This window comes from Pagrus pagrus (genome assembly GCF_965226575.1).
Source record: "Pagrus pagrus genome assembly, chromosome: 11".
Lineage (NCBI taxonomy): Eukaryota > Metazoa > Chordata > Actinopteri > Spariformes > Sparidae > Pagrus > Pagrus pagrus.
The window spans coordinates 15096854-15113163 of record NC_140195.1 but is presented as its reverse complement, the minus strand read 5'-3'; the positions used below and the strand labels follow the sequence as shown (position 1 = coordinate 15113163).

The window sequence follows — 16310 nt, the reverse complement described above, 5'->3', positions numbered from 1 at the left end:
CAATCCAAAGTATTTGCACACATTCGATTAAGCTTGTTTTTATCGGGGATACAAGCTATAACTTCAGCCATGCCGACAGACTTACACTGATTAGAATCCAATCTTAGGCAATTCAAAACAAAACAAAAAAGGACACCAATATAGGACTGTACATCAGTGAGCTAAACAGCTTTTTGAAGTCATCCATGTAAGGATATTCACCATTATCCCAATCAACCACACCACAATCAACTTATTGTGACTGTTTTCTGTCTGCGATAAAATCTTTGATTCTCCCATCTCTAGCTTGCAGCAATCTGAAACAAAAGGAGAGGAACGGGCGTGGAAGTGCCTTTAAAATGTAGGAATTCGAGTCTTTCAAATGTCAGTGCTCTTGCACCAATATTACAGGTACTCTTCTACTTTTATTGTTCTGTTCTCACAAAGTGTCATGTCTTTGACCTGCTTTAATGTGTTTCTGCAAGTGGTTTATCTTCCTTTTACACTGTTCCTAGCTCTAATTCTTAGTGTCACTAAAACATTTCACTGTTCACGGCAGTACACATCTTGACAATGCAAGTTCCCTCCCCATTCACCTCTCTCTCTCTCTCTCTCTCTCTCTCTCTCTCTCTCTCTCTCACGGCCAGTCAGTCAGAAACTCCCCTGTTCCTCAACACGCAGGACATTTGCAGACTATAGCAGCAACAAAGAAAGCTCCTCCCTTTCAGCACATCTGGAAGAGTGGACGAGTGGAAAGGCACATACCAACGACTCTCTCTGGGTTTATTTGTATCACTTGACTAACCAAGTCTTACACTTTGGTTAGTCGGGAAGACTGCAACTACAACTCCTCCACCTGACTTCAGGCTGCTGTTTTCCTGAAACTACCTCAGTGCTGCATTAACACCACTTCGATCAGGGAGTCAAACGTTACCCTGTCCATCTTCACTGACTGACAGCACCTACAAACTGCAGGTATGTAATGTTAGTTTACCACAGACAGTTTATGCTTCCTGCTTTCTCTTTATCTCGCTGCATCTAATTTCCTACTCTTTCAGCCGATGCATGACGGGAAAAACACTCTGTCACAATGTAAATGTATTCTCTGTTAAGCTCTGGTGTGAGTCAGGCCAGAGGAGACTCCTTTGTTTGAACAGCTATCATGCATTAGAGTTTGCAAAGTGGTATCAGTGTGTAGTTAAACGGCAACACAATGAGAAACACTAATGTACAAGAAAACCTAACAGGGTAAGCAAAGGTCTTTATGCTCTCTGGTGTGGGCACCAACAAAGAGCAGAAGTTAATATAGAGTACAAAACAACAATCCTTCTGATATTAATGTCATCATAGATCACACAGATGTCACATGCAGTCACTTCTACTTCATGATCGCACTTCCTGATTTTACACTCCTTACCTCACTCTGTTTTATTTGAGCATTCCTGTATAACTGCATGAGTCCCTACATGTCCAAACTCGCAGAGCTACCATTATCAACATATCCTGTTGTTTCTCACCTTCTGCTTTACACACATGGTCCTGAAGCTGGCAGCTGTGAGTTGAGTCTTCACATCATGACATTCAGCTCATCTCCAAACTTCTCTGTTGTTTCTGTTCTTTTTCTGTTGTAGAATTGCTGTAAAACGACATGAAAGAGTTAGCGTTACCACTTAGAGTCACATTTTTCCCTGCTTGGCTGCTGGAAAGCTGTTATTTCCCTCTTTCTTTCTTTTTTTTTCTTTCTACCAATGCCTGGTACAAAAATATTCCTGACATTTCAACTTTTACTGGCACTCTTGTCTCTTTTCCAAGACTGCAGAATATACAAATTGTGAGCGTTTACATGAAAATAATCATGAAAATACCAATTGGCGTGGTTGTTAATATGAATTCTTTCCAGCATTACACTTCTTATCAAGGCCTGTCAATTTCCTCTATGTTTCACATCCTTCAATTCTCTTGCTTCTGCACTGTTTCTCCTCTGTGATTGGGCTGGTCAGTTTGTGACTTATCAACATTGTTTCACTTCAATTTTTGATACTTATGACCCTAAAAGCACACCAAAAACAACCATCTAAATCTAATTTTAGGTTTTTACGTGAGGGTTTCACATGAATTAACTTGCCTTGGTAGAGTAACTTGTATATGTATATAATCTGCAAAGTTGAATATGTGAGCTTCTACTGTTTTGGATAAATGATTTTTAAATAACAACAACAACAACATATAAATGTACCTCATTTACATCATCAGGTATAATATTTGCCATCCATTCCTGTTAGGTGTTAGATAGCATCTAGATTAAACTGCAGAACATTTCCTTTGCAGTTTATTCTCCCAAAGAGTCTATTAAGATTTCAATGTGTGGCCTTTGAATAGCCCCAGAAATAGTCCGAATCAGTCTCTGCTTATAATGACGGAAAGTCACAGTGCAGCAGCCAGCCAGACACAAACCGCTCCACCCATTACCTCATTCTGGCCTATGATTTAATATCATTCAATGAGCTCATATTCACATTAAGTACCATTCTGGTGTCAGCAGTAAGGAAGTTATGTTTAATTTTAGGGTGTTGTTGAGAGAGAGATTACGATCATATGCTGCATATTCTGTCTTGCATTAAAAATAGAAAGGCTGATAGGAAATGGCCCTACACTTCCATACTCTGCTCTCAGCTCCATCTCACTATCACTAGAAAATGGAGCAGCTGCTTCCTCAACTTATATCCAGCCTAACAGAAAAAATGTACAACTCAGATGAAGAGGTACAGTCTGCAGAAGTGATGCAGAATGAGACAGATGGGCAGGGAGTCAGGGGCAGGGAGGTGGGAGGGTTTACACACTCAGGAATGTGGATGTGGAAACGGGAGAATGGACAGGGAGGTTCATGCTAGGAAACACACTGGGTAGAAATAGGCAGGATGCCAGGGTCTTTCACATCCAACCCACTTAAATACACCTCAGAAAGTCACAGTTTTTCACATTGCTTCCACTCCGACTGTTTCTTGGTTTTTCAAGAGAGAGCAACTTTCATGTCAGTGTACCGAAAACTCTTCTTGTATTTTCCCACTGCTGCTTTACAGAAGCCACAGAAAGTTGGCAGGAGTGAAACTGCAGTCTCTGGGTCTGGCTTGACAAAGCCAAAATTACAGGCATCTAAATGTGGATATTTAAACAAGTTTCTTAAAAGGAATTTATTAGTTCCTTCACCCATTTGTTTTTCTGTTTGGTTCCACATGTACGTTTCAGGACTTTAAACCAGGTCAAGTAAATAGACATTTACATTGTGTGCCCTGCTAGCCACAGTCTTTGCTCTTTCTACTCACTGTAACCTTCCTCTGAAACATAGATAACCACTTTTTCTGTTTCTTTATCGACGTGCTATATCTTTATAGTGTGTAAAATGTTAAAAATCCCTGTGTTCATGCTGCATGCATATTTTTAGGATGCCATTAGGAGGAGGAAACAAGTGTGGCCGCTGTCAGAAGACAGTTTACTTCGCAGAAGAAGTACTCTGTGATGGCCGGAGCTTCCACAGGTCCTGCTTCGTGTGCAGTGAGTCAACTCTTTGCTACTTCCTGTCATTGTCAATTCGGAAACCGCTGAACTTCTTGTCACTTTGCATTATTTATTCGTCACAAGTAACACTGACCTTATGTGAACTGTTGGTTCTTCTATTCCCAAAGAAAAAAATGTAAATGCATGGGTGTAGTAATAACCTAAAATAAAGATGGTGTTGTAGCATTTTACATGATACAATACTTATGAGTAGGGGTAGACCGGTTATGGGCCCTGGCTGATTACCGGGCCGATAGTCAGCATTTTCTGATTATCTGTGTCAGTGATCAGTCAGATTACTGATAAAATAAACTAATTTAAAAATGTGATATTTTGGCTCTGATACAGCATCCTCTCACACAATGTCCCGCCGATGGGACAATGATATCTGATTGTTAACATGTTGATGAAGGTTCTCAGTCATCCAGGTCATAGTAATTCTAAGTGCTGGATCGTAGGCAACTGGATGCGTTTCAGTTTCTTGAAGATGTTTCACTTCTTATCCAAGAGGCTTCTTCAGTTCTAACTAACGGGAGTGAAGTTACAGGTTTTCAATATCTGTTCGGGAGTGTCCTTACAGAGTCGTTAAGGACACGTGTGAGCTCTTAGTTTCAGAGTTGTTAGGGCTGCTTGTGGGTCGTCGACCGAACCGGCCTTCATGTGGGTTGCTCAGGCTATGTGAGCCCAGGTGTGAATGGTTGTTCAGCTTTCTGTGGAGGGAGCTCAGTACTGTATTGTAGGTGGAACAACCGTGGGTGATAAGAAATGTCGTAGGCCACCTCCTCTGTTCGAAGACGATCTTCCAGTTTGACATAGATGGATTCCATCTATGTCAAACTGGTACTACCATCTTTGAACAGAGGAGGTGGCCTACGACATTTCTTATCACCCACCTACAATGCAGTAGGACACTTTACTGCTAAGGAGTGTAAGAGCACTCCCACACAGAGTTTAATAGCCTGCAACTCCCCTCCAGTTAGTTAGAACTGCAGAAGCCTCTTGGGTGAGAAGTGAATTGTCTTGCCTACAATACAGCACTTAGGGTTGTTAACATGTCTCAAATAATAGCTTATAAAGACTTAATAATCTGAATCTGCAAAGTAACTACTAACTAAATTTATCAAATAAACTTAGTGGAGAGGAAATATGAAGTAGCAGAAAACGGAAATACTCAAGTAAAGTACCTCAAAATTGTGCTTAAGAACATCACTTGTTCCAAATTTTGACAAAGATTCTAGCAAGCGCCATTAGTGCCGCTATTCTTGTATTGTGTCAAATCATACTTTTGAGGCAGACGAATTATAGGCCTGACTGATTACCGAGGTCGATATTCAGCATTTTTTCTATAATGCGTATCTGTGAGTTTTCTGTTGGAGCAGACATTGTGTGAGAGACAATGTCCTGTCCACAACACTATCTGATTGGTAACACGTCACAATTACTAGCCTATAAACAATAAAATTATATGAATCTGCAAGTAGTAACTGAAGTAACTAGTAACTAAATTTATCAAAAGTATTTGGGTAAATTGTACTTTGTTTCATTCCATCACTGGCTATTTTTTAACAAGCCATATTGGTCGGCCCCACCTTCCATTTTTAGGCAGTTAGCCACTGAGACAAAAAACTACACCAGCAAGAGAATCTATCTACACTTTTTTCAAGATCTTAAAATGAGAAAACATGCATCATTACTGTTAAAAAATAATACCAAAAAAAGAAGTGCATTGAAATAAAAAAACTAAAAAAAACTCTTTCTCTGCCCTAATTTGAAAAATATGAAGGTTCATGGAGCCCTAAAGGGTTATTTGTGTTTCTGTGTTGTAATCGAACATTCCTGTGAAGGAATTTAGATGAGAACATTTTTCTTCAACAGAGCCGTTCCATTTAAGGAAACAGATACAAGCTTATCTAAACACACGTGCTCAAGCACATGCAGATATGCAAAACAATAATATATGTATGTGTGTTTGTGCAGTGGTGTGCAGAAAGAGCTTGGACAGCACAACTGTTGCTGTTCATATGGATGAAGTTTACTGCAAGGCGTGCTATGGCAAGAAGTATGGACCAAAAGGCTACGGTTATGGCCAGGGAGCGGGGACCCTCAGCACCGACAAGGGAGAGTCTCTGGGCATTACACATGAAGAGTGAGTAAGACACAAACACACACTTTCTGATCGCTCTATAGGGCCCTGTGTCAGCATTATCTCTTTCTGTCTTCATCAGACCTGCTCCTCATCGTCCCACCAGCAACCCAAACCCGTCCAAGATGGCTCAGAAGTTTGGAGGGGCAGATAAGTGCCCTCGCTGTGGCAAGTCCGTCTACGCAGCTGAGAAAGTGATTGGAGCCGGGAGTGTAAGAAAAAACATACACATACTGTACATATGCATGCTCTCAAAAGCACATCCGTTTGAAAATGGATCTTCTATTTATTTACAGTCGTGGCATAAGAGTGGATGTTTCACCTGTGCCACATGTAAGAAGAGCCTTGAGTCAACCACACTAGCTGACAAGGATGGAGAAATCTACTGCAAAGGTAAAACCCCACTGTTTTCACTTCACTTCAAATGAATTATAACATATTGCTAAACAATCAAATAGCAACCTGTATTTGGTACAGCACAAGCATTCTTCAACACATATTAGACCTGTTTATACCAAACTGTTGTCATGAGTATTGTCTGGTTGTCACAGTTACCACAAGACGTAGCTTTGCAAACGTGGTTTCACACACATCTCCTATACGAGGTGTGGGCAACATTTTTTTCTAGAGGGTCATTCTGACTTACAAAATGTAAGCATAGCGCCACAAATTGGACAATTGAATCAAAACAAACATACAAACAAACACATAATTACTAAACCAATTCTTAGTACCAGATGCTGCACTGAATGAAAAAAGATCAGGCAAATATTAACTATTCATGAACAAACATGTGGTCTTATACTTCATGTACAAGACCACATTAACTTATTGTCTCTTTTACAGATGTAACTGTAACTGACCTATGAGAATAAAGTATAACTGTAAGATATTTATGAATGACAACATGAAAAGCAATGCCTAGCAAGTAATTTCGCCTAATGGGAAAAGTCAACACCTCTCTTTGCAAGACCATCACAGTCGAGCGTAATGTGTGATATTGAAATTGCGCGGCACAGAGGACAGGTGTTTATCAGTCAGTCATCATCTGTAACGTGACTTGATGAAGTTCAGTCATGTTTCCATCTTGAGAAACTTGCTCAAGGACATTAAATTAAATGCGACCGCTATTGTAGCTTTTCACTTGAGGTGGGTAAGAGACAACTTCAGGCCTATTGTCCAATTGAAATGAAGACAGCACCCTCTATTGGAATCAAGCTAAATAGCAATGAGATTCATTAACGGGGCCACTTCTTATTGTTTTTTTGGAGATTGTTTTATTTTTTTGAGAACAGCCCCCGGCCGTATTTTGTGTATGTGTGTCCTATATCTTACAAATAATCAGAGGAAATATAAATATGTTTTCTATAAGCTTGAACTATTATGCAAGTCAAATTTGATCATTGTAGATAATCATTGTAATGAAACAGCTCAGTTTGTAATCGGAAAATCGTCTGAGGCCCACCCAAACTTTTAATCACAACTCTGACCAAAACTGAAGACTAAGATGTAGTTGTTCTCTTTTTAAAAAAATCTTATATCATAAACAGAACAATTCCATGTCAAAGTGGACCTAGGTCAACGCAGTGCAAATTAGTGATCCACCCAAATACATTTAACAGTCTGTAAACTTTCAACACATAATTATATTTCCTACAATGCCACTACAATGACACTTTGTCAGTTTTTTAAATGTAAATATTTCATCATAAATATTTTAAGTTAAATTCAAACTTAATTACAAAATTTACAAAATGTTAGAACACTTTATTTATTTATTTATTGTAAATGACTTCTCGAACCCCACCTGCAGTACCTTCACAACCCACCGGGGGACCTCTGTTTTATAAGGTTAATGTTATTATTTTGGTCTCTTAATGGAAATATAGTCACATAGTATACTTGCAACCATGTTCAGGTCCACTCTGAGAATTGATTAATGGTTGAGAGGCCAAAATATTATGTATTTTAAGGTACAAGTAATTATATAATAGTTTTACACTAGAGTAGTTCTTGTGTCAGACCTGTTTTCAGTGCTGGTCCAGAGTAGTGGAGCCAGGCTGGATGAACTGTGTTGATCCATTCTGGGTGCCTTTGTCTGAAAGAGATGTCATAGCGGTGACACTTAATACAGATTACACAATGTATACAGCATGGCTATTACAGGGCAGCACTGCACAGCCTAAATTAGGGGGGGGAATGACTGAAGGCAAAACTCACATTTTTAGTCTCAAGTGAGAGTAAATCAACAGCTGTTATGTTGGCGGCCTGGGTGACCGAGTTGTAATAAACATAAGAATACACCAGAGGGCCCCCTAAGACATAAGAATAACATCCTGTTCCCAAAAATAAAATAGCCAGGAATAACAAAAAAGCTTGTTTCTATTGCTAAACTCCTTTAAAGTTTTTATATGTATTCAATATAGAACAAATTGGCCATTTTGGTTTAGTACTCCACAGACCAGAGTCAGAAATTATTGAAGCGTACTTCTCTGCCTCACAGAGCATGACCAGTGGTGAGAATACACCAGTTTTGCTAAATGTTTAGCATTTTTTGCAGGCTGTTGCTTAATTTACAATGATCAACGCTGCAGCATTGCAACATGTGGTTCTAGTATTGCATTAATTAATTAATTAATAGAATTCAACTAATTTTACATTAAAGGAGGAAAGCAAATAGCCCAACATAAAGTTTCTGTAAAAGCTCTTCTATACTTCTTTGCAAACTAATCTTGCACATACTACATTTTATTCAAAGCCTAGTGTCAGACATTTTAGCGTTTATGCATTAATAAAGGACCTTACATATCACTGGGCAGTCATTAAAACCAGTTTTGAAGGCAGACATTTTGACTCGTCAAAGCTGGAAAAGCAGAGGTGTTAATAATTAATAATTAATAAGTACTGTCAATGTTCACTCACTGAACATTTCTTCAAAAATACATCATACACCCCTCTATTGAACAGTCCCATCACTGAAGTTAATCATAACCACCTGTGCTTTTCCTGCTATAAGTCAAAATGTCTTGTGTGAAAATGTTTTTCTTTATTTCAAGAATCCTCAATGACTCACACTGTCCATGTGGAAAAAATAAATATGCTGTACCTGCTCTTAGAAAACTGCTGTTTCCCAAGTCTCTTTAAAGGAAATGAAGATGCTTAGCTGGCTAGCTAACATTAGCCTCTACTACTTGTGTCCTCGGCACTGTGATTCAGTCAAACAGTGCCCAACTATTTTTATTTTACCAATCATCCCGCGGTGAGTTTTATCTTCAAAAACATTGTCGTGATCCTATAAATGTCTCCTGTCAACCCTAAAACATATAATTAATGTAAGGGGGCAAACCAACTTTCAACTGGCAAGCTGCCTGAAGGTCACTTCCGGTCTGTGGTTAGCAAAAGGTCAGCGGAGCAGAGTGGCACAAGTGTGAACATAATGGATTTAACCATTTAAATCATTTTACTGTTACCCCAGGAAGACATTTTAGCATTCTGGACAAAAATGAGACACCTTTAAGATAATGAAAATGATTTTGAAAAACGTAACCCACTGCTAGCTAGATAAAGGTAAAGGCTTTAGCTTTGATGCTAAACCCCCGCTGTTGTTAGCTCTTTGGGGATACACTGCTGATATTATAGCATGTTTGCTAACATTACCTTTCTTTCCAACAGCCTGTTATGGTAAAAACTTTGGCCCCAAAGGTTTCGGGTACGGACTTGGAGCTGGAGCTCTGGCTCACACTCAGTAGGGACCGCTGAGCTCGTTGTCGACATGCTTGCACTACCGTGTTCATCCTGCAGGGGGCAGACCGCCGCCTGGTCACATGCACCCCAGGGACACATGCTTGATTAAAAGCTGCATTATAGACTGTACAGTGGAAAAGATAACACCATCATAGTCTCACATTGGCTATAGGTGATTATTAGCGCTGTTATGGTAAACATTAATGCTTAAACATTACTGCATTGTTGGTTTGCACTCTGCTGTTACTGAATTTTATCACCCTCTTCTTATTGTGAGGCTTTTTAATGTTCAGCAATAGTCTTTATGTATTAGAGTAAGCGCTGCTTGTTCAAATGTGCTGCTTTCCACATGGGAAAATCATAATAAAATGTAAAGATAACGATTTTAGTGTCAGTTTTTATTATTTGGTGCAAAAATGACACAAGAACATGTGAGTGAAACTGTGTTTGTGTGTGTGTAAGTAAGGAAAAGGGAAGTAAAGCAGTTTGTAAGGTAGTGTTCAGCTTTAAGTTTCATGACACAAACATTGCATCCATTCCTCTCATAACATTACAGTGACACATCACAATGCTGTGACTGAGACAAAAAGCCTGGTATCTTGTAAAGGTAGGGGAATTACAGCTTCACTCCACCCACAAAGGTCACCAGGCTGTCATGTGAGAGCCATGTTGCATCAAGAATGTGAAGAATGACACTTCAGCTTTTATTAAATGCCATAAATAATTAGGCTAATTCCCTTAATAGGGGGTTAATACAGTACAGTGACGTGGGCTTTAAAAGTTGATAGAAATCCACAAACTGCTTCTTAATTGTAGTTTAATCATTGCATTCAGTTGCCTTTCATCAAACATGTGACTCAAGTCATTTGGTCCAAGTCTCAAGCAAGTCTTCAGTCATTTTTTCTTTGGCAAGGTCAAGTCACAGGTTGCGTCAAGTCAAGTTGAGTCCCAATGCAAGTCATTTTTTTTTTTTGCCCCCAAAATACTTCAGTCTCACCTGCAGTAGCTGATCATTTATTTTCTGTCAAGTCAAGTTGCAAGTCATCAAACCAGCGTCTCAAGTCGGCTGCCCCTTTTCAAAAACAGTAGACAGATGAAATGGTTTACAAAAATAATGAGTGATTGGCTGATTAATCATTCATTTATTTATCTAGGCCCAACTTAAAAACATTTCTGCTTGCACTGTTTCTCCCTCACACATTGCAACACTTCTTTATCCACTCTTTGCCTCCCACTCACATTCCAGCTCTCAAAGAGAGACGAGAGAAAAAACATTTTTTAGGATCTTGAAAGGGAAGTTAACAAACTGTTTCAGTTTATTTATACTGTCAGGTGTGTGGCAGGTGTATCTGAAAAGGTGCAGTGAGGCTTCAGTGGGAGATGGGTACACCCACCTACCTGTATTTCTGACAGAGTGCTGTGTAATCCAACTGTCTGACACACACACACACACACACACACTGCTGACGGCAGGAGGAGGCGGGGTGCTGGCTGAAGAGGAGAAAGTCCACAGAGGAGCCGGGCATGTTCAAACATATCCAGGCAGAGCAGCCTGCCATCCTCCACGGCGTGCTGTCAGTGCGCACAGACTGGATTTACACACTGTCACCACTCATGTCACAGCCCACACCGGTCATGTTTTCCTGAGGAACACTTGGCGCAGGTATAGTAATGTGTGACATGTGTATTTAATGGATTGACCTTGAGACAGCACTGTATGAAGACTTCGGCTGAGCGTGGCCATGTCTCTGCCGGTCAAAGTGATGAGGGACGGGCTGCTGGAGAAGCGCAGCAGCGGTCTCCTCCAGCTGTGGAAGAAGAAGCGCTGCGTGCTCACAGAGGACGGACTGCGCCTGCACAACTGCAAAGGCGGCGGAGGTGGTGGTGGTGGGGATGCTCCGAACTCGGCGTGGAGCTCCAAAGCCAAGGAGCTCCGCTTTGAGCGCATGGTCACGGTGGACTGCGTGGAGTACAAGCGAGGGCTGGTGTACTTCACCGTGGTGATGGCGACGGGGAAGGAGATTGACTTTCGGTGTCCGCAGGACGGCACGGCCTGGAACGCGGAGATCGCGCTGGCGCTGGTGCGCTTCAAGAACCTGCAGGCCGTGCAAACTGGACGGAAGAGGCACCTGTCCACAGCACACCTGGGCAGCACCGGGGAGGACGAGGAGCTCTGACCTGGACAAGGTGAGCCTTCTTGGGGTGGAGGTGAAATAGGCTGGGGCTGACATCAGAATGTAGCCCATACACTCAAAAAGAAAAGTTTGTTTTAAAGGGGCACTATGTAGTTTGGGAGAATAAGTTAAAACAATAATACAAACTCAGAAATATTCATTTTTTTTCCATAACTGAATAAACAAGCTATACTCAGAGGAAAATAAGTCCCCCATTATACTGTTTGAAGCTAGAAAGGTGGCAGGGTCCGCCACATATAAACAAAGTAAAACAGTATGAAATTGTGTTGTCCTTTAAGAACAGTTTGTTTATTCAGTTTATTCACAAAAAGAGCTTGTTTGTTTAGACCAATCTAAACAAACGAAGAATCGTCAACGAAGATCTTTCTCTTCTGATAAAAAAATATTTCCCAAAACTACACAGTGCACCTTTAATTTAATGGAAATGTGTAATCTTATAATAAAGGTTCAATGGAAAGTGTCACATTCAATGCAAAGTTGTTTTTTTTCATGTTGAGTTAATGTAAATCAATTAGATAACTTAACATAATGTGTCTGTCTAGTGTTTATTGTATTATTTTTTAAGTATTAAGGCAACCAGTAACCTCAAATTTACCAAGTAAAGTAGACTAATAATTTTAAGTTGTTAAAACTATTTAGCTCATACGACTTAAATGTAATAGTCCACTTTACTTGATAATTTTGGGTTAACCAGTTTCTTGACTTTAAAAAAAAAAGTAAATTCAATTACTAAAGTTAACAGTGTATTTAATTATGCATAATGCACTTCCTGTGATAAATCACATATCTAGTTATTTAATTTATACACACTGGCTCAACATGATAAAAAAAAGCTTTACAAATGTGACCCTTTACATTGAGCTTATGTATTAAAAATAGATGGTAAATTTACATGTAATTGAAAATTGTAGTCAAATTACTTAATGAGCGTTCTTTTTATTATCTTATTCAGGGTTATATATTACTATTGGGTTTGGTCAGTGAGGCACAGCACCTTCCCGCTAACCCTTTTTTCTTGTTTCCTTGTTTTTTTTTGTTTTTTTTTACTTTATTTATACAATACAACTTACAACAGGTAAGATTTCAACAACTGAATCAAGGCCTGCTGGAGGTAGTTCAGAGATCACACATAAACAAAACATAAGAATTAAAAAAAACAAAAAAAAACAAGCAAACATAAATACAAATACAATGATTACAGATCAAATTCATTACCTAAGGCTACTAGTTTTCACAGCATTTGAATTTTTGCAGTATTTTAGTGAGTCCAGTTAGTATTTTAAATATGATTTGAAGACAGTTAGGAATGTCTCAGATTCACTCCCAGTAACAACTTTGTGTCACAGAGGTTGACAGTGAAACCCAAATCAAAGCATCACTCAAACACCTTTGCCATCAGAGACCCAAAAAAAGCTCCAACCAGTTCAGCCGCTGACTTCGCTGACGACCTCCCCCTCTGTGGTTGAAAGGGTGCTAATGGTAACGAGCTGATGCAGTGATTGGATGGAATGAAAACATCCAGACTCTTGAGGAATGAGGTGGCACTCAAGCCTCAAGCTAAGCTAGTGCTAAAGTTTATTTACAAGTACCACCTCAGTGTTTACATGTTCCACTGTGGAGTGAAAGTCATGTCAGTTTTTTCCCCACTGTGGTCATCGGCCTTAAACGCACCACAGACCTTTTAGAACACAAACCCACTCTCACTTGAGGACATAATTACGATGCAATGTGAGCCTCCAAAATAACATCTGCCTGCCTCTCCCTCACTAGGCAGCCAAGTATTTTTAAACACACATGGACACACACACACACACACACAAACACACACACAAACCTACAACCTTCTGTTTTTATCCAACATACAGACAGTTGGGCATTTGGTGGTAACAGAGCCATACTTTTCCATATTGAGGACACAGTCAGCGGCGTCACATGACGACAGTGTTATTTACTGAAACCGGTCACTGAAATCTCAAATGTTCATGAACTGAGTGTGTAAGTCTGAACTATGAGCTCACGGTCCAGGAATCCACAGCGATGCTTCCTTAAGAGAGCTGCAGTAGTCAAGTGCCCAAATTAACTTAGTAGCCGTGGTAACAGTGTAATGTAACTCACCACAAATGCACTTTAAGCTGCCCCAGTAACAATTGAATATTAAAAAATCTGCTCCTCTTTTTTTTCCAAGCCTAACTTCTTCTGGGGAGTGAACCAATCAGAGCGGAGAAGGGTAGAGGACGCCACATCCATTGGCTTGATTCCGTGGTGATGATGGGTTGTGCAGAAAGGCCATCAGCAAACATGGATTAAAGGACTGAGAGCAGGAGTCACACTCATGTCTTGATCTCCTATAGGAATATTTTAAGCGTGGATGAAAGTGTTTTTTTCAGTCATGACCTCAGTGCTCGAGGTCACTGGTGAGACTGCCGCATGAGGAAAAGATGGTGTCATTTGGAGAAAAACTGGAGAGCTGGGACGCTGTTTAACCCTTGTGCCTTGATGTTTCAGAAATATCTTCTATTTTGGACATCATTTTCTGACGTCGCTGAAACAGCGGTCACTTTGTTTCTTCAGTCGTGCTTAGTTTTGATGGAAACACAATGCCATGTGACTGGTTTTGAAAATGTTTGTTAAAGACTGAACAGATCTGCATGTTTTTCTAAAGCTGATCATGAAGAATAACTATTTTGCTCGTATTCATTGCATATTGTATTCTATATATTTGCTGAAACCATGTACAGTATTACACTCTTTAAAAGGTAAAATACATTTTTGACATTGCTGACATATTTCACTTTCTATTTTTGAACAATGCTTCAGCTCTCCACACTGGAACATAAAATAACTAAACAGTTTGCAGGCTGCAATTTAATTTAGGTTCTGACTGTTAATGGCTAAGCTCATCTGTTTCCAGTTGTGCTGTAACCTTGCTGTTACAGCCTCTGGGAAACACACCCCAAACACTGTGGCATCACTCTCCTGCTCTTGCGTGCATGCTGAAGTCAGGACACCTTTTGTTTGAAGGACTAATGAGAAGCAGAGTGAGCCTGAGGCATGTGCACACAAACATCCACCCACACACATTCACCTACAGAAGCTTACGTGCACACCCAGCATAAAATCCAGCAAGGCCTCAGCATCAGCAGACTCTCGTTAGCGAGGCCTATCATATATTGTTCATTCAAGCATCTTTTGTGCGCGACTGTGTGTGAGTGTGTGTGTGAGCTGCGGGGCTCAGTGCAGGTCAGGAATAAAGGGTTGATTGTGTGGCGACTTCTCTCGTTACTGTGGAAAACCCCAAAGCGAGCCACACCGCATGAGTCAGCGAGGGTCCAGGAGGAGTGCGAAGAGAGGAGACACCAAGTGATGGATCGCTGGTCTGAACAGTGTGTGTGTGTGTGTGGGCAGGTGTAAATGCACAGAATAATGTATGTGGAGCAGTGCTCAGTGCAATACGTCCTTAAAGTCCAGCCCCGTCAAGAGTGTGTGTGCTCACACTCCTCGGAGGAATGCTCTGTCTAAACATCATAACCTCTGTCCAGGGTATCTGGTTTTCTCTGCAGATAAACAGACACATACAGCGACCTGCAATTCCATAAACCAAGTCCGAGAACAGAGGGAGATCTAAAAGAGGAATGACAGTCAGAACAATGTTTACCTTATGTTATTACTGCTGTTATGATTCGTTTATCAGTGCTTGGAGAAAGAAAAAGCATGCTGATGGAAAGACAGGTGAAGTTTTCGAGGTCCACAAAACATTTCCGAGGCTTCGCAGCAAAACAGCATTGCAGCATTCTCCTAAACAACTGACGTAGATGGGGACTTGTTTTAAAACATTAAAAAACAACCAAAAACAAAGAGTTAAATTGCTCCATATAGCTTATCGAGCATAATCCAAATTTCCAGAAGCCCTAAGATCCCAAATTGTCTTGAAAAGATGTTATTTACAGCCTTTTTAAAGCTAAAGTCTAGCTGCTAAGCTACTAGCGTTGGCCTGCCCACTTTTTAAGTGGGTGCATGAGGATGTAAATAATGTATTTTCAAATTATTTGGGGATTTCAGGGCTTCCAGAGTCTTGGATTATACCAGATAAGCTATATGGAGCAATGGTGTTGTTGTTGTTGTTGTATGTTAAAAGAAGTCCCCATCTACTTCAGTTTTTGGTTTTAGGTTTCTCTGTGGTTCAAAGTTTTTGTCAAGTCTTCATGCAGTGCAGGCTACTAATTAATAAACCATATACCTGTTTTTGTGAGTATCTGTGTGCATTAAACTTCTCCATAATCATAATAATAATAAAAAGAGTATTTAAGGTGAAATAAATTGACATCTGCTGAGTAAATAAATAATTATCTTCTTCAAAACATGCATAAATGAAAGATTGCAAGGTAAAATCATATTGATTTTTTGGGTTACAGACATGCCCCGACTTCACACTCATTTTGTTTGTGGAGTGGGTCTGTAATGGAGGCTTAACTGCAAGGCAAAAAGAAATGGCCACCCTGCAAGCACGTCTAGCATTTTGATCTGCCCTTCGAGGTTTAGGTGTGGGTAAACATGGCAGCCATGCCAGCCACTCTGTGAGGCTGTAGTTAGGGACAGCAGTGGTTTAAGCTAAATGCTAATGCCAGCATGCTGACACACTCAAAACGTTAATTGTTGGTGTAATGTTTGCCATGTTAACCACTTAACAAAATGTT

At 40.1% G+C, this 16310-nt stretch overlaps 2 protein-coding genes across 2 annotated transcripts; both read left to right on the top strand.

Moving 5' to 3' along the window:
- The first annotated feature begins 639 nt into the window (after nt 1-639).
- LOC311264837 (cysteine and glycine-rich protein 1-like) lies at nt 640-9804 on the top strand. Its single transcript, XM_084365979.1, has 6 exons — nt 640-954; nt 3422-3531; nt 5512-5680; nt 5760-5889; nt 5974-6070; nt 9350-9804. Exons 2-6 carry the CDS (start codon nt 3423-3425, stop codon nt 9424-9426), a joined length of 582 nt encoding a protein of 193 aa, XP_084222105.1. The 5' UTR covers nt 640-954; nt 3422; the 3' UTR covers nt 9427-9804.
- A 1168-nt stretch (nt 9805-10972) lies between these two features.
- phlda3 (pleckstrin homology-like domain, family A, member 3) lies at nt 10973-15923 on the top strand. The gene is made up of 2 exons (XM_084366448.1): nt 10973-11608; nt 13802-15923. Exon 1 carries the CDS (start codon nt 11164-11166, stop codon nt 11596-11598), a length of 435 nt encoding a protein of 144 aa, XP_084222574.1. The 5' UTR covers nt 10973-11163; the 3' UTR covers nt 11599-11608; nt 13802-15923.
- The last annotated feature ends 387 nt before the right edge of the window (nt 15924-16310 follow it).

Coding starts and splice junctions, on each gene's coding strand:
- LOC311264837 (XM_084365979.1), top strand. CDS start 3,423: ATGCCATTAGGAGGAGGAAACAAGTGTGGCCGCTGTCAGAAGACAGTT. Junction 3,532..5,511: donor CAGGTCCTGCTTCGTGTGCA/GTGAGTCAACTC, acceptor GTGTTTGTGCAG/TGGTGTGCAGAAAGAGCTTG. Junction 6,071..9,349: donor TGGAGAAATCTACTGCAAAG/GTAAAACCCCAC, acceptor TCTTTCCAACAG/CCTGTTATGGTAAAAACTTT.
- phlda3 (XM_084366448.1), top strand. CDS start 11,164: ATGTCTCTGCCGGTCAAAGTGATGAGGGACGGGCTGCTGGAGAAGCGC.